The sequence below is a fragment of the Rhinopithecus roxellana genome, chromosome 15 (assembly GCF_007565055.1).
Source record: "Rhinopithecus roxellana isolate Shanxi Qingling chromosome 15, ASM756505v1, whole genome shotgun sequence".
NCBI classification, from domain to species: domain Eukaryota; kingdom Metazoa; phylum Chordata; class Mammalia; order Primates; family Cercopithecidae; genus Rhinopithecus; species Rhinopithecus roxellana.
Window position 1 is genome coordinate 18,778,140 of NC_044563.1, and position 24,073 is coordinate 18,802,212.

Here is a 24,073-nt window from a genome sequence, read left to right on the forward strand (position 1 = left end):
AAAAATCTTAGAGGCGGGGTGCAGTCACTCACCGCTCTAATCCCAGTACTATGGGAGGCTGAGATGAGCGGATCACGAGGTCAGGAGGTCAAGACCAGCCTGGCCAAGATGCTGAAATCCTGTCTCTACTAAAAATACAAACAAAAATTAGCTAGGCATGGTGGCACGCGCCAGTAATCCCAGCTACTAGCAAGGCTGAAGCAGGAGAATCGCTTTAACTTAGGCGACGGAGGTTGCAGTGAGCCAAGATCATGCCACTGCACTCCAGCCTGGGCAACAGAGCAAGACTCCATCTCAAAGTTAAAAAAAAAAAAAAAAAGAGAGAGAGAAATCTTAAAAACAAAAACAACAGGATGGTCGTGATGGCTCACATCTATAATCCTAGCATTTTGGGAGGCCAAGTAAGGAGGATCACTTGCGCCTCCTTGAGACCAGCCTCAGCAATAGAGTGAGACGATGTCTATATAAAGAAAAAAAAAATGTATTAAAAACAACAACAAAGCTGGCCAGGTGACTCTGACCTATGAGCAGGTACTGAAGAACTCCAAGAATTTAATTTTTTTTTTTTTTTGAGACAGAGTTTCACTCTTGTTGCCCAGGTTGGAGTGCAATGGCGCAATCTTGGCTCACCGCAACCTCTGCCTCCTGGGTTCAAGTGATTTTCCTGCCTCAGCGTCCTGAGTAGCCGGGATTACAGGTATGTGCCACCATGCCCAGTTAGTTTTATATTTTTAGTAGAGACAGGGTTTCTCCATGTTGGTCAGGCTGGTCTTGAACTCCAGACCTCAGGTGATCCACCAGCATCAGCCTCCCAAAGTGCTGGGATTACAGGTGTGAGTCACAGCGTCTGGCCGTTTTTTTCTTTTTTGAGATGGAATCTTACTCTGTCACCCAGGCTGGGGTGCAATGGCGTGGTCTAGCTCACTGCAACCTCCGCCTCCCGGGTCCAAGTGATTCTCCCACCTCAGCCTCGCAAGTAGCTGGGACTACATGTGCGTGCCACCATACCCAGCTGATTTTTTTGTATTTTCAGTAGAGATGGGGTTTCACCATGTTGGCCAGGCTGGTCTTGAACTCCTGACCCTGTCATCCGCCCACCTTGGCCGCCCAAAGTGCGGGATTACATGCGTGAGCCACTGCGCCCGGCCTTGGTGTTTTTCCTTTGAGACGGAGTCTTGCTCTGTCGCCAGGCTGGAGTACAGTGGCACAATCTTGGCTCACTGCAACCTCCGCCTCCCGGGTTCAAGTGGTTCTCCCACCTCAGCCTCCTGAGTAGCTGGGGCTACAGGTGTGTGCCACCCCACCCAGCTAATTTTTGTATTTTTAGTAGAGATGGGGTTTCACCATGTTGGCCAGGATGGTCTCGATCTCTTGGCCTTGCGATCTGCCTGCCTTAGCCTCCCAAAGTGCTGGGATTACAAGCATGAGCCGCCGTGCCCCGCCTATTTAAAAAATTTTTTTTTTTTGACACAGGGTCTCATTATGTCACCTAGGCTAGATTGTAGTGGCATGATCATATAGCTCACTGCAGCCTCGAACTCCTGGGCTCAAGCGATCCTCCTGCTTCAGTCTCCCAAGTAGCTAGGACCACAGGTGATCAGCACGTCCAGCTCATTTTTAATTTTTTTGTAGAGATGGGGGTCTCGGCCAGGCGTGATGGCTCACGCCTATAATCCCAGCACTTTGGGAGGCTGAGGCAAGTAGATTACTTGAGGTCTGGAGTTCCAGACCAACCTGGCCAACATGGCAAACGCTGTCTCTACTGAAAATACGAAAATTAGCTGGGCATGGTGGTGTGGGCCTGTAATCCCAGCTACTTGGTAGGCTGAGGAAGGAGAATCACCGGAACCCAGGAGACAGAGGCTGCAGTGAGCTAAGATCACGCCACTGCACTCCAGCCTAGGCAACAGAGACTCTGACTCAAAAAAAAAAAAAGAAAGAAAGAAAAAAAAAGAGATGAGGGTCTCTCTGCTGCCTAGGCTGGTCTTGAACTCTAGGCTTCAAGTGATCCTCCTAACTCAGCCTCCCAAAGCACTGGGATTACAGGCATGAGCCACCATGCCTGGCAAGAATTTCATTTCTTTAAAAACTCCATTTTGGGGGGTGTTAAAAAGTAAGCTCCTGGGCTGGGCACAGGGGCTCATGCCTGTAATCCCAGCACTTTGGAAGGCCAAGGAGGAAAAAAATCACTTAAATTCTGGAGTTGTAAGAACAAGTCCTTGACCACTATTAAGATTAAGATGCGTTGCAGGCTAGGCATGGTGGCTCAGACCTGTGATCACCGCACTTTGGGAGTCCAAGGCAGGTGGATCACTTGAGGTCAGGAGTTCAAGACCAGCCTGGCCAACATGGTGAAACCCTGTCTCTACTAAAAATACAAAAATTAGCCAGTAATCCCAGCTACTCAGGAGGGCCTGGCCAACATGGCGAAACCCCGTCTCTACTGAAAATACAAAAATGAGCCAGTAATCCCAGCTACTCAGGAGGGTGACATAGGATAAATCACTTCAACCTGGGAGACAGAGGTTGCAGTGAGCCAAGATCCCGCCACTGCACTCAAAACTCAAACTCAAACTCAAAAAAAAAAAAAAAAAAAAAAGATTTGTTGCTACTTAAAGCCTGAGAATGCATGGTCATTCTTCAGAGCCATAGTTTTTTTTTTTTTCTTGTTGAGATGAAGTCTTGCTCTGTCGCCCAGGCTGGAGTGCAGTGGTGTGATCTCAGCTCACTGCAAGATCCACCTCCCCGGTTCACGCCATTCTCCTGCCTCAGCCTCCTGAGTAGCTGGGACTACAGGCGCCCGCCACCTCGCCCGGCTAGTTTTTTGTATTTTTTAGTAGAGACGGGGTTTCACCACGTTAGCCAGGATGGTCTCCATCTCCTGACCTCGTGATCCGCCCGCCTCGGCCTCCCAAAGTGCTGGGATTATAGGTGTGAGCCACCGCGCCCGGCCCAGAGCCATAGTTTTTAGCAGTCTTTTTTTGAGAGAGGTGTTGACCCCTCAAACCTCAACGTTCTTACTTACCTTTAAGGGATGATGCTACACAATTTGTATATCAACTACCTATATCAGGCAGTAAATTATTTCTTAGGTATATACCTCTTATGGCTTGAATGTGCCCCTGAAAAGGATGTTTTGGAAACTAAATCCCCAGTGCAACAGTGTTGGGAGGTAGAGGCCTAATGGAAGGTGTTGACATCATGAGAAGACATTCAAACCACAGGAGTAATCAAGGAAGTTTCTCCTAGAAACATTTAAATTTATATTTTATTTTATGTATTTATTTGAGACAGGTTCTCACTCTGTTGCCCAGGCTGGAGTGCAGTGGCAAAACCTCAGTTCACTGCAACCTCCGCCTCCTGAGTAGTTGTGATTATAGGTGTGCACCACCACGCCCAGCTAATTTTTATGTTTTTAGTAGAGATAGGGTTTCACCATGTTGGCCAGGCTGGTCTCGAACTCCTTAACTCAGGTGATCCGCCTGTCTCAGACTACCAAAGTGCTGAGATTACAGGCGTGAGTCACCGCTCCTGGCTAAATTCTACATATTTTAAATGTGTTAAGTCTCAAATGAAATAACATATGCAGTTTGCAAATACAAAATGGTATAACGTAGTTTTGAAATTTCTCTCATATTCAAATTTTAGCTTTCTAACTAACCCACACTGGGGTGTTTTGTTTGTTTGCTTTTTTTTAGGTGGCAAATGGTAGGAGAGAGGAATAAGCATCTATCATTTTAAGCATCAAATAGTACAAAAGGTTTTCTGAACTGAAAAGAAATTACTACAAATTATAGAGTATTTAATATTAAAACACATTTTACTCTTCCAAGATACACAGAGTGGAGAAAATTAACATTCTTAGCACTTACTATGTCACATCTGGAACTATCTCAGAGATAAAAGATCCATTTTACAGATTAATGAGGTTCAACCCAATTAGTAATTGTCCCAAAGTCTAAGTGTGAATGCCAGAGTGATGAATTGAACCCAGGTTTGTATACAAAACCACTGTTGCAACTACGGCATTCGTTTGTACTTCAAAATATTTAATAAGATCGATTTCCAGGTCCACCAATATTTGTTAGGTAACCAATCAAGCCAGAGTGTTAGAAAAGAAATAGGAGTTGGCATGCCTAATGAACACCAAGCTAGTGGGAGGACCAGAAAACTAGTTATAAAACAGCATCAGGGAAAAAAATAGTAAAAAAGGTTTTGGGTAAAGAAAAACAACAAATTTTGCACTGGTCAAAGTGTATATACATCAACATTCTCTCACAAACAAAAAAATCTTAAATCATATTTTTGGGAGAAATAATGTTAGCAACTGTAAAGCATTCAACAAAACATTCTACGTACAAATCCAACTTGACTTTAATGAAGGACGTGCGAGAAAAAATGTAAAAAACAAAACCAAACCATACCTGTCGCTTTAACAGCTGTGGGTCTAGTGGTCATGACTGGTTTTGGAGGATTCTGAACAACTCTAGGAACCTCCTGCACCGCTTCCTGTTCATCTGGATTAGAAAAAAAAAAAAGGAAAACTGTAGTCAGATTCCAGAGAAAACATGAGAGGAGACAAATCAACCGTTCATTTAACCTTTCAGCTCTAGGTTCCACCAATTTAAAAAAAGTGCATTTCGGCTGCGCTCGCACCTGTAATCCCAGCACTTTGGGAGGCCAAGACGGGGGCGGGGGGGGGGGGGGGGTGTTACTTGAGGTCAGGGGTTCAAGACCAGTCTGGCCACCATGGTGAAACCCCATCTCTACTAAAAATACAAAAAAATTAAAAAAATAAAAAGTAGCTGGGCGTGGTGGCACTCGCCTGTAATCCCAGCTACTCCAGAGGCTGAGGCAGGAGGATCGCTTGAACCCAGGAGGGAGGTTACTGCAGCCTGGGCCACAGAGGGTGACTTCATCTCAAAAAAAAAAAAATAAGGACATTTTGCTGACCCAAATAATTGGGAGATGATAAACACACGGAGCTGGAATCTTTTTTTTTGTTTTATGAGATGGAGTTTCGCTCTTGCCGCCCAGGCTGGTCAAACTCCTGACCTCAAGTGATCTGCCTACCTCGGCCTCCCAAAGTGCTGGGATTACAGGCATGAGCCACCGCGCCCTGGAGTCTTTCATCTGCCTACAAACTTCAACATCAAGGGAAGGCTCTGATCATGGTAAATAAAAATTATTAATACAGCTTCATGGCCGGACGAGGTGGCTCTCGCCTGTACTGATCGCTTGAGCCCTGGAGTTCGAGACCAGTCCAGGCAACATGAAGAAACTCCGTCTCTACTGAAAATACAAAAATTAGTCGAGCATGGCGGCGGGATCCTGTAGTCCCAGCTACCCAGGAGGCTAAGGTGGGAAGACCGCTTGAACCCGGGAGGTGGAGGTTGCAGTGAGCCCAAGATCGCGCCACACTGCACTCTAGCCTGGACGACAGACAGAAACCTTGTCTCGAAAATACAAAACAAAACTCTTAAAAAGTTACATCTGCAATACTTACAAATACACACAAAAACAGTAAGTATTCTCCAGGCTATGATAGGACCTTTACAAGACACACCAAACACTGCTACTGGCAGATTTTTTGCAATTAACGACCCAGCGTGATCTCTGAACATCCGAAACGGTGGCGGCTCCTCCCGTGCCTAGCTAGCCCCGCAGTCACTTTAAATCCAAGCACCACTCCGGTGAGAACCACACAAATACTTAGAAACCCACCAGCTCCATTTCTCCAGGAGTTTTGCTAGTGTAGGGATGCTTACTGGCTGGAATATTTAAAAGAGCTTTTTCTAAACGTCTCTATCCCCGTTTTGACAAAACCGAAAGGAGGCAGATGACGTGTGGAAAGGCCTGGTCCACAGTCACAGGCCGCGCACGCGGAAACTCATCCTCACATCCACTCTCTGCATTACCCAAAACCGACCCGGGGCGTTTGGGAGACTCAGGGTGTCCGAACCTCGGTCGTATTTCAAACGTTCCTGGGGCAAGCCCCGCACCAGAGATGGCGCCTCGGGCTTGGCCCGGGCCGAGGGCGCAGAACACGGCCTGGCCCTTCTGCGGCCCGGAGCCCAGGGCCGCCCCGCCTGCAGTCCCGCAGCAGACAGGCCTCAGAAGCCGACCTCGCCCGCCTCCCTCGCTGGGTCTGGCCAGGCGACCTGAGGAGCCTAGGCCGCAAGCCCTGAGCTCGAGTTCGGGTCCCCCCGCGCACCCTTGCCTTCTGAAGGCGAGTCGTCCGAGGCCGCGGCGGCAGTCAGCGCGGTGGTGGTGGTCGTCGCCGCCGCCGGGGCGGGCTGGCTGGGGACCGCAGCCGTTGAGTCCGGCTCGGTGTCGGGTTCCGGCTCCGGGTCCCGGCCCGGCGTGCTACCCCGAGGACCCGGCGGAGAGAGCTGCAGGATGGGCCTGCGGCCGGGTACCGCTCGGGACTTCTTCCCCATCGCGAGCCCGAGCGCGAGCAGCGAGCGTCGGGAGGCCGAGAGGGGCGGGCGCTGGGCGCCGGGCACTGCGACGCGCAATCAATATTCATGCACCGCGACACCGCCTCCAGCCCGGATCCGCTTTCAACCGGCCGAGCGCGCGCTTGCGCAAGCGCCTCGGGCCCCTCGGTTCTTCTGGCTCCTAGTCACCGGGAGAAAGGGCGGGCTTACCCACGGCGCTAGGTGATTGGCTGTTTTGACCCAGAGAAGGGACCCGTGGCCAATGGAAAAGGAAAAAGGATGAGTGTCCAGCCAATAGTGGGGTAGAGCCTGAATTAGAATGACTTCCCCACTTCCGTCGGGTTCCACCCATGCGCTTTCCCCGAGCCTTTTCTTTACTCTCTTGTCCTCCATCTTGTGGCTATTCTCGGTCGAGCGTTCCATGTTGTTTGTCTTCTAGAAAGGTGTGCTTCTGGGCCGAGCGCGCTCACGCCTGTAATGCCAACACTTTGGGAGGTCGAGGCGGGTGGATCACGAGGTCAGGAGTTCAAGACCAGCTTGTCCAAGGTGGTGAAACCCCGTCTGTAATAAAAGTACAAAAAGAGTAGCCGGGCGCGGTGGCAGGCGCCTGTAATCCTAGCTAATCGGGAGACTGAGGCAGGCAAATCGCTTGAACCCGGCGGCAGAGGTTGCAGTGAGCCGATATCGCGCCACTGCACCCCACCCTGGGCGACAGAGTGAGACTGTCAAAAAAAAGGAAAAAAAGAAAGGTGTGCTGTTTTCCGGGCCCTTCCCCAAGTTTCGCCCTGATTATCGTGGCTTACTTTGGGTATAGTATTGACCATTAAATAATAGAGCAGTGGGTCTTTTATAAGCTTTTGTAATTTCTTACAGTCCAAATGTCTCATTTTCTCGCTTATTAGCTGGGAAAAAACACGAGATATTCCACTACCTACAAGGAAAAAGCCTAAAATTGTTGGGATGGAATACAGGAACCTTACCAGTTTTGTACCACTACCATCGTCAACCTGCTTTAATTAATTTACCCTTTAACACTGTCCCCTCTCCTGTCTCCTCTACCTGTGGAGCCCGCCACTTGGAGCATCACCTCCCTGTTTCCATTTGCACTGAATGGAATGATTGCTGCATCACATGATGGAAGTCTTTTATTCTTTCATCAAGGCGCAATGCAGACGCAGTGCAGGCGTGACTTCTCCTGCCCAGCCGCTTCCTTGCACTTGCCATCTTGTTGACATCCGTCTCCCCTCTAAACTAAGGAATGCGAGTGGTATTTATTTTTATATCCGTCTCCCCCCTAAACTAAGGAATGTGAGTGATATTTATTTTTATATCCGCAGCAGCTCAGTTCCCACTAAAAATATCTCATACTGAGCTCCACGTGTCAGTCACCAAGCACTTTACACGTAGAATTGCATTTGATTCCCTTTTAAAATGATTATTTCTATTTTTATTTTTTAAAGTGTCTTGCTCTGTCATCCAGGTTGGGGTAACGTGGCATGTTCATAGCTCACTGCAGTCTCAAACTCCTGGGCTAAAGCCATCCTCTTGCCTCAACTTACCGTGTAGCTAGGACTACAGTGGTGTGTGCCACCATGCCTGGCTAACATTTTTTTTTTTTTTTGAGACGGTGTCTCGCTTAGTCGCCTGGGCTGGAGTGCAATGGTGCAATTTCAACTTACTGCAGCTTCTGCCCTCCAGGTTCAGGCCACTCTCCTGCCTCAGCCTCCTGAGTAGTTGAGATAACAGGTGTCCACCGCCAAGCCTGGCTAATTTTTTTATTTTTAGTATAGACACGGTTTTGCCATATTGGTCAGGCTGGTCTCAAACTCCCGACCTCAGGTGATGCACCTGCCTTGGCCTCCCAAAGCACTGGGATTACAGGCATGAGCCACCGTGCCCGGCCTAATTTTTTAATTTTAATTTTAATTAATTTATTTTTGAGTTTTGCTGTGTTGCCAGGCTGGAGTGCAGTGGCATGATCTTGGCTCACTGCAGTCTTTGCCTCCCAGGTTCAAGCGATTCCCCTGCCTCAGCCTCCTGAGTAACTGGGACTACAGGCGTGCACCACCTTGCCTGGCTGACTTTTTGTATCTTAGTAGAGACGGGGTTTCATCATATTGGCCAGGCTGGTCTAGATCTCCTGACCTCATGAGCTGTCCGCCTCGGCCTCCCAAAGTGCTGAGATTACAGATTTTTATTTTGTGTAGAGTCGCCCAGGTTGGAGAGCAGTGGTACGATCTTGGCTCACTGCAACCTCCACCTCGTGGGTTCAAGTGATTCTCCCACCTCAGCCTCCCAAGTAGTTGGGACAACAGGCGCATGCCACCACCCCCACTAATTTTTGTATTTTTAGTAGAGACGAGGTTTCACCATGTTGGCCAGGCTGGTCTTGAACTCCTGACCTCAAGTGATCTGCCTGCCTCCGCCTCCCAAAGTGCTGGGATTACAGGCGTGAGCCACCGTGCCTGGCCTAATTTTTTTTTTTTTAGAGGGAGTTTTGTTCTTGTCACCCAGGCTGGAGTGCAATGGCACGATCTCAGCTCAATGCAACTTCTGCCTCCCGGGTTCAAGCAATTCTCCTCCCTCAGCCTCCTGAGTAGCTGGAATAACAGGCGCCCGCCACCAAACCCTACTAATTTTTTGTATTTTTAGTAGAGACGGGGTTTCACCATGTTGGCCAGGCTGGGCTCAAACTCCTGACTTCAGGTAATCCACCTGCCTCGGCTTCCAAGAGTGCTAGGATTACAGGTGTGAGCCACTGTGCCTGGCCCCAAGAATTTGCTGTTTTAAAGCTGTTAGCAATTTTCTACTTTATTTAATGAGAGACACAGTAAAATAAGGAGTTTTGTATAGGAACTTTGAAGCCAAACATCTGGATTGAAACTTTTCTTCAGCACCTTCCAGATATGAAGGCTTAGACAAGTTTCTTAACATCCCTAAACTTGTTTCTGCAACCACAAAATGCATTAGTACTAGTATCCATAGATCCATAGGGTTGTTGTGAAGTTTAAATTGTATCATAGTTTTTTTTTTTTGTTTTTTGAGACGGAGTCTTGCTCAGTCACCAGGCTGGAGTGCAATGGCATGATCTCGGCTCACTGCAACCTCCGCCTCCCGGGTTCAAGTGATTCTCCTGCCTTAGCCTCCCGAATAGCTGGGACTCCAGGTGCGTGCCACCACGTCCAGATAATTTTTGTATTTTTAGTAGAGACAGGTTTTCCCCATGTTGGCCAGGTTGGTCTCAAACTCCTGACCTCAGGTGATCCGCCCACCTCGGCCTCTGAAAGTGCTGGGATTACAGGCGTAAGCCACCATGCCGGCCTGTATCATAGTTCTAAGACCTTTGCATTGCACCTGGAAAAAAATAAACACTGGTAGCTGTGGAGTCCTAATAAGGGAAAAGGAGTCAGGCTGGCAGTAGGGGAGAACGAAAAGAAAAAGTAGATAAGCTCTTAAGTCTGCCTTTCTTCATGATCCAGGACATATAGTCCTCCTGTGCAAGTAACTCACAATCTTCCTATGCCCAACTTATCACCAGAACCTTGGCTGATAGAAAAATGCAAGTTAACTCAGTGCAACCTTGGCATTATCAAATACTGCATGTAGCCCTCTCCAGCATAAGCACCATTCTGTGAAATCCCCAGCAAGCATTTGTCTCCTTGCGGTCAGCTCCTCTCTTAGTGACCTGCCCGTTGCATCCTTGGAATGTATTTTTATACTATCTGCCTTTGTTTACCTGTCTTGGTAAGTTCCTTTACCGTCTCTGCAACACTGCCCCAATTAGTTGTTACCTGACAGCAGCTATTATTACTATTAACGATCCTTTTGTCTACACAAAAGTCCAGGTAATATTATAAAACTGGTTGGAACTAAGTTGAGATTATGAGCTCAACCAAAATGTATAGAAATGTGAAAGGCTGTTTTCCTTGGGGGAAACATACATTTCTGGAGGCGATGGTTATTTATGCTTATACCAAGGGTTCTCAGCCATCTGGAGGGCATTAAAGCGACATAAAAATCTGAACCAGTTGGAGTGGGGTGGGAGTGCAGGACCTATATCAATGTACTTTATTTTAATGTAATTATTTGAAACAGGGTCTTGCTCTGTTGCCCAGGCTGGAGTACAATGGCATGATCATGGCTCACTGCAGTCTTTTCCTCTTGAGGCTCAAGGGATCCTCTCACCTCAGCCTCCCGAGTAGCTGAGACTACAGGTGCATGCCACCAATCCCAGCTAATTTTTTATTTTTGGTAGAGATAGGGTTTTGCCATGTTGTCTGTGCTGGTCTGGGACTCCTGGGTTCAAGCCGTCCGCCCATCTCAGTCTCCCAAAGCATTGGGATTACAAGCGTGAGCCATTGCACTTTGCCAGTTTATGTATTATTTTGAGATGGAGTTTCATGCTTGTCGCCCAGGCTGGAGTGCAATGGTGCAATCTCAGCTCACTGCAACCTCTGCCTCCTGGGTTCGAGCGATTCTCCTGCCTCAGCCTCCCAAGTAGCTGAGATTACAGGTGTGCGCCACCACGCCTGGCTAATTTTTGTATTTTTAGTAGAGATGGGGTTTCACCATGTTGGCCATGGCTGGTCTCAAACTCCTGAACCTCAGGTGATCCACCTGCCTCAGCCTCCCAAAGTGCTGGAATTACAGCCGTGAGCTACCATGCCCGGCTGCCTGTTTATTTTTAAGTAAAGACAGGGTCTTGTTTTGTTTCCCAGGATAGACTCAAACTGTTGGCCTCAAGCCATCTACCTTAGCCTCCCAAAGTGCTGGGATTATAGTTGTGATGAACTGCAACCAGCTTGCTTTTTTAAAAAGCTCCTTAGATTATTCTAATGCTTAGCCAGAGTTGATAACCATTGGCTTTTTTCCCTAGCTTATTTGAGGCATAATTGATAAAAATTGTATATATTTAAGGTATATAATGTGATTTGATGTACATATACATAGTGAAATGATTACCACAATCAGTTATTCAATAAACTTTATAGGAGGGTGGATGGGCACGGTGGCTTACGCCTGTAATCCCGTAATCCCAGCACTTTGGCAGGCCGAGGCAGGCAGATCACAAGGTCAAGAGATCAAGACCATCCTGGCCAATATGGTGAAACCTCGTCTCTACTAAAAATACAAAAATTAGCTGGGTGTGGTTGCGTGTGCCTATAGTCCCAGCTACTCTCGGGAGGCTGAGACAGGAGAATCACTTGGACCTGGGAGGTGGAGGTTGCAGTGAGCCGAGATCACGCCATTGCACTCCAGCCTGGCAACAGTGTAATCCCAGCACTTCGGGAGGCAGAGGCAGGTGGATCACCTAAGGTCTGGAGTTCAAGACCAGCCTGACCAATGTGGTGAAACACCATCTCTACTAAAAATACAAAAATTAGCCGGGTGTGGTGGCATGCAGCTGTAATCTCAGGTACTCAGGAAGCTGAGGCAGGAGACTCGCTTAAACCTGGGAGGCGGAGATTGCAGTGAACTAAGATCACGCCATTGCACTCCAGCCTGGGCGACAAGAGCAAAACTCCGTCTAAAAAAAAAAATTTACAGGAAGCCATTATTTTGGACTGAGCTCCTGTACCAGGCCCCAACAGGCCATACCCAAATGGAGTTACTCATGCTAGAGTTCCATATCATTAAACTAAAATGAAGTTGTTTGGCTGGACACGATGGTTCATGCCTGTAATCCCAGCACTTTGGGAGGCTGAGGTGGGAGGATCACTTGAGTTCAGGATTTCAAGACCAGCCTGGGCAACATAGCAAGACCCCATCTCTCTTAAAAAAAAAAATTAAGTTGTTTATGTCACCGTCTAGGAAATCAAGAGACAGATAATAGCCAAGTCCCCAAACAGGCCAGCTTTAGTCAGCATAAGGAAATCCCCTCTGTTTTAACCTTTACAAGGAAAGTAACTTTGAAACCATCTCCAGCCTGTTCAACATGGCAAAACTCCATCTCTACAAAAAATAATAAAAATTCATCTGTAGTCCCAGCTACTCTGAAGGCTGAGGCAGGAGAATCAATTGAGCCCTGGAGGTCCAGGCTGTAATGAGCCATGATTGTGCCATTGCCATCCCTCTGGGATGTGAGAACAAGACCTTGCCTAAATAAAAAAGGAAGCCACCAAGCTGTGTTTTGTTGTTTTCTGCTTTCCTTAGCCCGTTTCTGTCTATAAGACCAACCTCCTGTTTAGCTTGTTGGAACATTCATTCTATTTTATGGAAGGAAGTGTTGCCCAATTCACACAAGTGATAAATAAAAGCTAATTAAGATCTTTAGGCTAGTAGACACAGTGGCTCATGCCTATAACTGCAGCACTTTGGGAGGCTGAGGTGGGCGGATCACAAGGTCAAGAGTTCGAGACCAGCCTGGCCAACATGGTGAAATCCCATCTCTACTAAGAATACAAAAATTAGCCGAGTGTGGTGGTGCACACCTGTAGTCCCAGCTACTCCAGAGGCTGAGGCAGGAGAATTGCTTGAACCCGGGAGGCGGTGCTGGCGGTGAGCCAAGATCGCTCCACTCCCATCCAGCCTGGGTGACAGATCAAGACTCCATCTAGAAAAACAAATCTTTAAATTTGTTGCAATTTGTCTTTTGACAGTTAATTAACATATCCATCACCTCATATAGTTACCTTTTGGTTTGTGTATGGTGAGAAGCCTTAAGATATATTATCTTAGCAAATTTCAAGTGTACAATACAGTATGATTAAGTATAGTAATCATACTTATGTAAGTAAGTGCAGGTCTGGTGGCTCGCCACTTGGAGAGCCCCAAAACAACAGCAAGGTATGGTAGAAAGAAATTTACCAAAACTAGCAATGGGGAAATGGCTAGATTCACATCCAAAGGAACCACTTCAAATTTCTGGGGAGAAGGCAAGGGTTTAAAAAGGGAAACGGTATTGGTGGCATGCAGGAGCTGTGCTGAGTACAAGGTCCGTGTGTCTCATTTTGGTGGCTATCTTGGCTCTCAGTCACCTGGAATGCAGGCACTGGTGTCATCTCAACAATGGCCAGGTGGTATTGTAGACTAACTACCTCGAGGTAATCTCTGGATTTTTGCAACTGGGTCTCCATGCTTGATCTCGAGATTAGCCCCTGGGTAAGCACATAATTAGATATAAGCATGCAGTTAGATAAATGTGCATGGTATAATGGAGTGTATGGTGAGAAAGGGAGGAACATATTTCAAAGAAAGTACATTTCGGCCGGGCGCGGTGGCTCAAGCCTGTAATCCCAGCACTTTGGGAGGCCGAGACGGGCGGATCACGAGGTCAGCAGATCGAGACCATCCTGGCTAACACGGCGAAACCCCGTCTCTACTAAAAATACAAAAAACTAGCCGGGCAAGGTGGCGGGCGCCTGTAGTCCCAGCTACTCGGGAGGCTGAGGCAGGAGAATGGCGTAAACCCGGGAGGCGGAGCTTGCAGTGAGCTGAGATCCGGCCACTGCACTCCAGCCTGGGCGACAGAGCGAGACTCCGTCTCAACAACAACAACAACAACAACAACAAAAAAAAAAAAAAAAAAAAAGAAAGTACATTTCAAGGCTATATTTTAAGACTAAGGAGAAGAAAAAAAGATTTCTGCAGTAAGCTTCAAGGTTACATATTGAAACTAGGGAAAAAAGAGAAAAAATAAAAAAAGGTATAAAATGCATTTTTCAGGCTAGACTGGTTATGAAACTGTCTTTGCAAAAGTCTTTAACTCAGAAAATGATGACAGTGAAAGGTGTCAGACCTGACTGACCCTATCGTGCTTCTAACCTCTCAACTGTCCTTGTTCATTCATTCCTAGGCATAGGCCAAAATACCTTTGGGAAGGAATTTAGTGTATAGTTTATGTAATAGTCCTTCCCAAAAAGGTAAACTGTTCTTGTAAAACAAATGAAAGGCCACCAGCCATAAAGTGAGATGAGAGGGCCTGGATTTCTAAATATTACCAGCCATTTTTCTGGAGGTTATAAGATTTGAAACTTCCCTAATTATTCTTGAAGGTAACATCACTAGTGTGAACCTAAAATGGGCCTTTTGAGATGTCTTTTCAGATTTTTCATTTCTCTTTTTTTTTTTTTTGAGACGGAGTCTCGCTCTGTTACCCAGGCTGGAGTGCAGTGGCCGGATCTCAGCTCACTGCAAGCTCCGCCTCCCGGGTTCACACCATTCTCCTGCCTCAGCCTCCCGAGTAGCTGGGACTACAGGCGCCCGCCACCTCGCCCGGCTAGTTTTTTGTATTTTTTAGTAGAGACGGGGTTTCACCATGTTAGCCAGGATGGTCTCGATCTCCTGACCTCGTGATCCGCCCGTCTCAGCCTCCCAAAGTGCTGGGATTACAGGCTTGAGCCACCGCGCCCGGCCCAGATTTTTCATTTCTCTCAACCAGATGGCCCCACCTGGACCTGCCAACCAGTTCTGTGCACCCCCCACAGGAACTGACTCAGCAGAAGAGAACAGCTTTGACTCCCTATGAGCTCATCCCCAAGCCAACCAATCAGCACTCCTGATTCACTGGCCCCCTACCCACCAAATTCTCCTTAAAAACTCTGATCCCTGAGTTTTCGGGGAGACTGATTTGAGTAATAATAAAACTGCAGTCTCCCGCATAGCTGGCTCTGCGTGAATTACTTTTTTTTTTTTTTTTTGAGACAATTTCACTCTTGTTGCCCATCCTGGAGCGCAGTGGCGCAATCTCGGCTCACTGCAACCTCCGCCTCCCAGGTTCAAGCTATTCTTCTGCCTCAGCCTCCTGAGTAGCTGGGATTACAGACGCACACCACCACACCTGGCGGGTTTTTTTTTTGTTTTGTTTTTTTAAGTAAAGGCCTGGGGTTTCACCATGTTGATCAGGTTAGTCTCAAACTCCTGATCTCGTGATCTGCCTGTCTTGGCCTCCCAAAGTGCTGGGATTACAGGTGTGAGCCACTGCACCCTGCACTGCACAACTGTTTCTCTGTTGCAATTCCCCTGTAATCCCAGCACTTTGGGAGGCTGAGGTGGGCAGATCACCTGAGGTTGGGAGTTCAAGACCAGCCTGCCCAACGTGGAAAACCCTCGTCTCTACTAAAAATACAAAATTAGCCAGGCGTGGTGGCACATGCCTGTAATCCCAGCTTCTCGGGAAGCTGAGGCAGGAGAATCACTTGAACCCAAGAGGCAGAGGTTGCAGTGAGCTGAGATCGTGCCGCTGTACTCCAGCATGGGTAACAAGAGTGAAACTCGGTCTGACAAAAAAAAAAAAAAGCAGACTCAAAGCTGTGAGAAAAGTGAAGTGGAAGGATGGGGGCATGCTCTGTTCTGGTTGGGACTCAAAATGAGGAAGGTAGAAGACAATGGACAGAAGAGCTGGGCTGGGTTGAGCATGCGTTCTAGGCCTTGAACCTAAACAAGCACAGGAAAAGCTGGTCAGCATCTTGTGAACTGCCACCATGGAAACCACTGCATTGATCAGCAACACCAACGGTGTGTGTGTGTGTGGGAGCGGGGGAGTTTCTGGAATAGGGCTAGTCTCTCACTACTTCTTGCTCTCCAGAGATGGCTACAATAGGGTTTTGTCTCACTGTCGCCCAGGCTGGAGTGCAGTGGCATGCTCAAGGCTCACTGCAACCTCTGCCTCCCAGACTCGAGTCATCTTTCTGCCTCAGTCCCTGTAGTAGTTGGGACAACAAGTACACACCACCACGACCAGATAATTTTTTTTTTGAAAGATGTGGTTTCGCCATGTTGGTCTTGAACTCCTGATCTCAAGTGATCCGCCTGTCTCAGCTTCCCAAAGTTCTGGGATTATAGGAGTGAGCCACCACACCTGGCCCTTGATGTTTTCATACTATGGGTTATGATCCATTAGTCACTCATGAAAACATCAGGATACACAGTAGGTGAGGATACAAATTCTGTGAAACTTTTGTTTATATATGTGTATATAGGTCAAAATGTCTTTCTTCCTGTTGTTGAAAGCCACAGGTTTAGAGAGCTGGGAGGACCGGGCTCTCCCAGTCCCTAATTGCACCAAATGCCTCACATTAATTATAGTAGAGCTAAAATGAAAAAAAAGAATCACACACCTCAGCATCTACCAACAGTACCACAGAGAAACTCACATTGTTAATTAAAACATATAATGTAAATATGGTATTGAAAGTATAAAAATTAAAGGCTTATGAAAAGCTCAAGGGTCAAAAGGCTATACAAGCAAGTAGTATACAGACTGTTTCCTTAAAAGATAAATTTTAATATATAGAATAAAATCCAAGATGATTTTATTATTTTTCACTTTCACAAAACTTGTGAGCATGAATGCTTCTGAATCTGACCAATGAAGTTTATATTTTGGTCCAATACATTATGAGACTAAATTGTATGATCAAGTCCAGCTTGATTATCATAAATCATAGAAGTTAACAATTTACTCTGAGAATCTGTTGTTATTATAGATGATGGATTTCCAATTTTTTCTTAGCTAAGAATTTACTTGACTTTAGCTCAGAACCAGATTCAAGATATTTTCTTTAATTAGCTGGTCATCATTTTAGGCTTAATCTAGGCAAATTATTTAATACTTGATTGAAGATCATACAAAACCTCCAAAATAAATAAGAGTATGCAAAATTATTAGCTTTTGTGTACAATACAGAAAATACATGTCAGTTCTGGACCAAAATAATTGCATTAAAATACAAAAGGTAATAGGGAAGAATTAAAAGATCTGCAGTGACTGCTTTTGGTGGTCAGCTACAACAAGCCAACAACCCTCAGCTATTTTGGAAAGTGAACGTGGGTCTTAATTTGCAGATAATGAATGTCTTCGGTAGTTTAAAAAAATATAAACTCTAAAAAAGCTTGTGGATCATATACAAAAGCAGCTATTTGAGACCAACGTTGAACACCAGAAATTGTGTTAGCACCACCAGCAAGCACAGGGTCCTCTGACTCTTCCGCCCTCCTATCTTGTGCAGAATGCAGACTTGAATGTTGTACACATCATTTAGAGTTACAAAAATTGGCCTTGAGTACAGGGTTCCTGTAGGGTAGTCTTAAGCCCTAAGAGGCACCAAGCGGTTACAAAGGCTAGGTAACAATCTGGATCACAAGGTCCGACGATATAATAAATCCCGTGTTGCCTTATCAACTTTTTGCTGGTAGTCCTCCAATTTGTCAAGTATCTTCTGGGACAGCTATAGGAGAAAAGAAGGAGAACATTACAGAACAGCTCAACAATGGAAAAAGATTGAAGTTATTAATCACTTTGACTTCAACAAGCAGATTCCACCTTCTAAAGATGTTAGCCACTCTGCTTCATAAAATCACCATTTGGCATAGGACTCTCCTCTGTGACTCTACTGATAAAACTAGGCCTCTCTGTTCATACAACATTTCAATCTCATTTTCTGAATGAATTTTCTAAATACGGAAATCGTACCAGTATTTCTAATAAAAGGATCACTAGCTCTTTTCTCAGAAGCAGAGATGCTGCATCTGATGTAACTAGTTATTAGCTGCCAAGTGAAATACAGAACTAATATTTTAGATAGGCTCAGGAGGCACTCTATCTCACTGGTAAACAAAATAAGCCATCACTATAATGACTCTGAGCAAAGGAAACACTTATTGTTTTTTATGTTAAGGTAAGCAGAGCAAATATATGACTCCTGAGAAATGTTGTTGTATATGCCAGCTTCCCTCAGGACAGTGATAATTTATCACATTGTATTTCTTTCTTTTTTGGGGGGTGGGGGAAATGGAGTCTCACTCTGCCGTCCAGGCTGGAGTGCAGTGGTGCAATCTCGGCTCACTGGAACCTCCGCCTCCCAGGTTCAAGTGATTCTCCTGCCTCAGCCTCCCGAGTAGCTGAGATTACAGGCTCCCGCCACCATGTCCGGCTAATTTTTGTATATTTAGTAGAAACGGGGTTTCACCATGTTGGCAAAGCTGGTCTCGAACTCCTGACCTCTCAGGTGATCTGCCTGTCTCAGCCTCCCAAAGTGCTGGGATTACAGGTGTGAGCCACCGTGCCCGGCCTATCACACTGTATTTCAAGTACCTGCCTGTAGGGTCTGCCCTACCAAACAACCCTTGAAAGGATGGACCGACTGCTTGCCATTTGTCTCTGTATAATTAACACACAGTTCCTCATTACGTTTTCTCGACCCTATTGCTTAGATCCTTTGCCTTATCTATAAAGGGATTGGGCAGTTTGCTAAGGGCCAAAAATAGGCTTTTGCCCTCTCTTTCTAATCCCAGAGAACTGAAGATCAAGCTGGAAGGTGTAACAGCTAGTGCAGGGGCTTACAGAAGACATCTTGTGAAAGGGCTGACTTACTGCGATGTTGTGACTGTTGGCACTGTTCTCCCCCAGAGCCTGGAGAAGCTGATCAATAGAGGAGTATGGAAGCCATACCATTGGGGCTGTTGCGGACAGTGGAAACTAAAAGGAAAATGTTTATTTGAAAACAGTCTGCAAAGTGTACCATTTCTTCTATGTAGTTGCTTTCATAGGACTCTGTAGAATGAAATGCTCTTTTTTTTTTTTTGAGACGGTCTCACTCTGTCGCCCAGGCTGAGTGCAGTGGCACGATCTCAGCTCACTGCAACCTCCGCCTCCTGGGCTCAAGCGATTCTTGTGCCTCAGCCTCCTCCGAGTAGCTGGACTACAGATGTGCACCTGCATGCCTAATTTTTTTATTTTTAGTAGAGATAGGGTTTCACCATGTTGGCCAGGCTGGTCTCGAACTCCTGGCCTCAAGTGATCCACCTGCCTTGGCCGCCCAAAGTGAACCACTGCGCCTGGCCAAATAAAATGCTTTTTTTTTCCCCACAAGAAACTGTGTGTATACATATGCATGCACACAATGGGAACCCTCTTTTCTCCAACTGGGAAACGTCATTTTTTGGTTAAATTAAATGTATTTAAAAATTCTTGTCGGCTGGGCCTGTAATCCCAGCGTTTTGGGAGGCCAAGGTGGGCGGATCACAAGGTCAGGAGTTCGAGACCAGCCTAGCCAATATGGTGAAACCCCATCCCTACTAAAAATACAAAAATTAGCTGGGTGCGGTGGCAGGCACTTGTAGTCCCAGCTACTCGGGAGGCTGAGGCTGAAGAATTGCTTGAACCCGGGAGATGGAGGTTGCAGTGAGCCGAGATCATGCCACTGCACTCAAGCCTGGGTGACAGAGCGAGACTCCATCTTGGAGAAAAAATAAAAATTAAAAAAAATAATAATAATTTCATGTCAACTTTCTCTTTTTTTTGAGACAGGGTCTCACTCTGTCGGAGTGTAGTGGCACCACAGCTCACTGTAACCTCAACCTCCAGGGCTTATGTGATCTTCCCACCTCAGCTTCCCACATAGCTGGGACGACAGGCACGCACCACCATGACCAGCTAATTTTTTTTTTTTTTTCCTTTTTTTTTTTGAGACGGAGTCTCGCTCTGTCGCCTGGGCTGGAGTGCAGTGGCCGGATCTCAGCTCACTGCAAGCTCCGCCTCCCGGGTTCACGCCATTCTCCTGCCTCAGCCTCCGGAGTAGCTGGGATTACAGGTGCGCACCACTGCGTCTGGCTAATTTTTGTATTTTTAGTAGAGACGGGGCTTCACCATGTTGGCCAGGCTGGTTTCGAACTCCTGACCTCAGGCATCTGTCTGCCTCGGCCTCCCAAAGTGCTGGGATTATAGGCGTGAATCACTGTGCCCAGCCATGAGTATTTTAAAGTATGGTTTCTCATAAACGTTCATCACTTTCAAACCATTGTAAAGTTGAAAAATCATGAGTCAAACCATTGTAAATTGGGGACCATTTGTATATGCCTACCTCAATTCCGAAGTATTGATGTCCTTTACCCAATACAGCATCCACATATTCTGACACCAAATCCACAGCTTCTTCTAAAAGGTCATAGTTTAAGTATAAACGAAGTAATTCAGCAGCGTCAACCTTCTGTGAAAAGTCGGTGATTAAGAATATGTATTTCCCTCTTACTTGAGTACTGACCAAAGAATGCTGAGTGGCTGATTCCCTAACATTTGTATTTCTCAACATAATTAAACCAGTGGCTTGGTTTACTCATCTATATCTTAGGATAAGAGCTGATAACAAATTTGGGGGGTTAGGAAAAAAAAAAGTTGAATTCCTAAGAGCTGTTACTTTTAGGCAGTTTGGGAGGCCCTATCTGTTAAATAGCCTTCTTCCCCTGTTTTATGACCTAAGACATACTTTAACTTCTTTCTACTTCAGCTTCCACAGTGGTAAAGTCAACAAACTTTCCCTGAATACTAAAGTGAAAATATATTCACATAATAAGAAATATATGAATGACAAATGCAAAATAAGTTCAAAGAATCACCAACTTTAAATTTGAAGTCTCTATTTGGAAGAGCTCTATTAATTAAGAATGCTTTCTATATTCCGATTTGATCAATCTTACCTTTACCATCTTAGCTGCCTTCCCTATTTTCTTATTTATTTATTTATTTATTTAGAGACAGAGTCTTGCTCTGTCGCTCAGGCTGGAGGACAGTGGTGCAACCTCAGATCACTGTAACCTCCACCCTCTGGAGTAGCTGAGATTACAGGCACGCACCATCAAACCCAGCTAATTTTTGTATTTTTAGTGGAGATGGGGTTTCACCATATTGGCCAGGCTGGTCTCGAACTCCTGACCTCAGGTGATCTGCCTGCCTTGGCCTCCCAAAGTGCTGGGTTTACAGGCGTGAGTCACCGTGCCCGGCCTCCTTTCTACCTTAAACAAAACAAAACAAAACAACTTTCCTGATTTTAACCTTTAGATTTTCTCTTTCCTTGTCCTACTCAAGGTAGTTCAGATGCAGAAGTTCTCAAACTTTAGCATGCATCAAAATCAAATTAGGAGCTTCTTAAAACATAGATTTCTGGCTCCTAGCCTGAGATAATCTGATTATATAAATCTAGGATGAGGAATCTGTACTTTGAAGAAGCCTGCCATTTGAATAATTCTGATGCAGACAGTCTAAGAACCCGTTTTTGATTTTTTTTTTTTTTTTTTGAGACGGAGTCTTGCTCTGTGGCCCAGGCTGGAGTGCAGTGGCTGGATCTCAGCTCACTGCAAGCTCCGCCTCCCGGGTTCACGCCATTCTCCTGCCTCAGCCTCCCCAGTAGCTGGGACTACAGGCGCCCGCCACCTCGCCCAGCTAGTTTTTTTTGTATTTTTTAGTAGAGATGGGGTTTCACCGTGTTAGCCAGGATGGTCTCGATCTCCTGACCTTGTGATCCGCCCGTCTCGGCCTCCCAAAGTGCTGGGATTACAGGGTTGAGCCACCGTGCCCGGCCCCCGTTTTTGATTTTTAATAGTCAGGTGAAACAGTGGGAGTGGAGAAGGAACCAATTGGAAACTGGTTGTGCTCAATTAGTTGTGAACACCACTGCACTCAGACCAGCCATACTGTTATATTATTTGAAAAGTACTCCACCCATTCCTGTGGGTTTTTTGAGGTATGAATAGTAAATCCTGTGTCATGCATATGCTCATTGTTCTAAATATAAACTCACTGTTCAGTGAATATAATAGTAGTCATTAACCTAATTACTAACCTATGAAACTTCAAATCTAAATACACAGTAGTACTGTGGAAATGAACCTGAATTGTTCTTATGGTTTTAGCTATGATGAAAAGCTTCTCAAAGTACATAAGTCAATATGTTCCCATAAGTTATCACCCCATCTTTTTCTTTTTCTGTATATATTTTTAAATTTAAATAGAGATGGGGTTTCCCTATGTTGCCCGAGCTGGTCTCAAACTCCTGGGCTCAAGCCACCCTCCCCTGTTGGCCTCCCAATGTGTGGGCATGACAGGTATGAGCCATGGCAATCATATTTTTAATTATCTCATGAAATTATCCAGAATGACAAAGAGTGGGTTCTTACTCTGTACAAGTTATAATCCACTTACCTTGTAACTGTTTATAAGCCAATTAGGTAGAGGCACTCCATGAGACAAGAGCTTGTTGATTACACAGTGGTGATACAAGTTATTCTGGACTTTGTACCTTTCCAGGTAAGTTGATAATAGTCGCCATGCTTCATCTGTAGCACTTGAAAAAACCAAAAATGACTAATGAGTTTCAGATTCTTAATAGCTATTTTGAGTACCATTCAAAGCATGTATTTACTAGGAAAACTTTGTTTTGAGACAGGGTCTTGCTCTGTCACCCAGGCTGGAGTGCAGGGGTGTGATCTCAGCTCACTGCAGCCTCTGCCCCAGATTCTCCCATTTTAGCTGTCTAAATAGATGGGAATACAGGCATGCACTACTATGCCTGGCTAATCTTGTCTATGTTTTGTAGAGACAAGGACTTGCTATGTTGTCCACGCTGATATTAAACTCCTGAGCTAAAGTGATCCGTAAGTGTTAGGATTACAGGCAGGAGTCACCATGCCCAGCCTTACAAGGAAAGCTTTACACATTCACAACTGAATAATATAGCTAAATGGGAACAAATATGATTCGGGCTAATGTGACTTAGGCGATAGTACTAGAAACTAGATGTCTTGGGTTCATATATTCCTCTCCCACTAACGTATTTAGTATTTCGTAAACAAAAGTATTTAGTAAACAAACGTATTTGTTTGGCTATTAATACATAATTCATTTAACTCCTTTGTTTCTGCATTTATAAAACAAGAAAATGGTTCAGAACACTAGTTCTCAAATCTGATCAAGCATTAGAATCATGCAGAAGTTCTAACTTAGAAGACTAGGGTGATTTCTCATAATACATATTTTAATAAGTTATTCTGATGTGCTAATTTAGGGGTTGAAAACTAATGACCTTGTAGGTATCCAGTAGTGTGACTCAGAGAACTTCCAAATTCTAAAATGCTATCACTCTAAAGTGCTAAGCTGTATAATACCAAGTGCAAATGCAGTTCAGAAAGGGAAGTTTACTGAGGGTTAGGGATGTTAGAGAAGGTTTCTGAAGAAGCTGAAGTACATTTACGTGGACACTAAGTGGGTGCACTGGGGAAGTATACGAACAGAGGAGATCTGAAGAAAGTATGGTGGATGATGGGGGCTGATGGGTGACAGACTGCTGAACAGCAGCTAGAGACAAGCTATAAGAAGACACTGTGACGACACCATGCAGTGACTATTCAATGGAAGTAATGGGAGAAAAAAGGAGGATAACATTCTGAAACCAAGTAAATACAGATTTTTGCGTGTGAGAGTACCCTTTCCTGATATGATACAATAAGTCTTTGAGGAGGGGGGATATGGAGGAGACATTTCATAGGCAAAGACATCCTACTTTGGACAATAAATGACATGATGTCACCTTAATTATAAACTTTCCAGCCCCTACAAAAACTTAGCCAAAAAGAAAGAAAAAAGTGAAATGATCTATGTAGGACAATTTAATCAGAGAAAGACAGTTACAGCTTTGAGAAAGGGAGAACCACCCAGGGTTGGATGAACACCAGGGCTGTTACCTAGACTCCTTAGTAGTGATAACAGATGAGAGCTGATTGGCTGCTAGCCAGGCCCAGGCTTCTGCTTGTGCTGCCTCTCCTCCAAATTGCAATTTGATGCATCTGAAATGAAAATGGTTCCACACTTGAAAATGGTTCCACTGAACGCTGAAACGTACCACTTTCATTTGATACTAAAA

The 24,073-nt window shown here is 45.5% G+C and overlaps 2 protein-coding genes across 4 annotated transcripts in view; both read right to left on the reverse strand.

Annotated features, from left to right (window-relative positions):
* FNBP4 (formin binding protein 4) overlaps window positions 1–6,615 on the reverse strand; it is a 53,120-nt gene extending 46,505 nt beyond the window's left edge. Inside the window, exons 1-2 of one of the 2 annotated variants that reach the window (XM_010371139.2) lie at window positions 6,215–6,615; window positions 4,425–4,517 (exon numbers count right to left, since the gene is read on the reverse strand). In XM_010371139.2, the coding sequence (XP_010369441.1) occupies window positions 4,425–4,517; window positions 6,215–6,440 (319 nt within the window). In that variant the 5' untranslated portion in view covers window positions 6,441–6,615. The remainder of the gene's footprint in view (window positions 1–4,424; window positions 4,518–6,214) is intronic. The other variant, XM_010371140.2, reaches the window with a different exon arrangement.
* A 9,904-nt stretch (window positions 6,616–16,519) lies between these two features.
* Window positions 16,520–24,073, reverse strand: part of NUP160 (nucleoporin 160) — a 72,778-nt gene continuing 65,224 nt past the window's right edge. The window contains exons 32-36 of one of the 2 annotated variants that reach the window (XM_010371141.2): window positions 23,895–23,996; window positions 22,357–22,498; window positions 20,243–20,368; window positions 18,754–18,858; window positions 16,520–17,608 (exon numbers count right to left, since the gene is read on the reverse strand). In XM_010371141.2, coding sequence (XP_010369443.1) covers window positions 17,519–17,608; window positions 18,754–18,858; window positions 20,243–20,368; window positions 22,357–22,498; window positions 23,895–23,996 — 565 coding nt within the window. In that variant the 3' untranslated portion in view covers window positions 16,520–17,518. The remainder of the gene's footprint in view (window positions 17,609–18,753; window positions 18,859–20,242; window positions 20,369–22,356; window positions 22,499–23,894; window positions 23,997–24,073) is intronic. The other variant, XM_030918399.1, reaches the window with a different exon arrangement.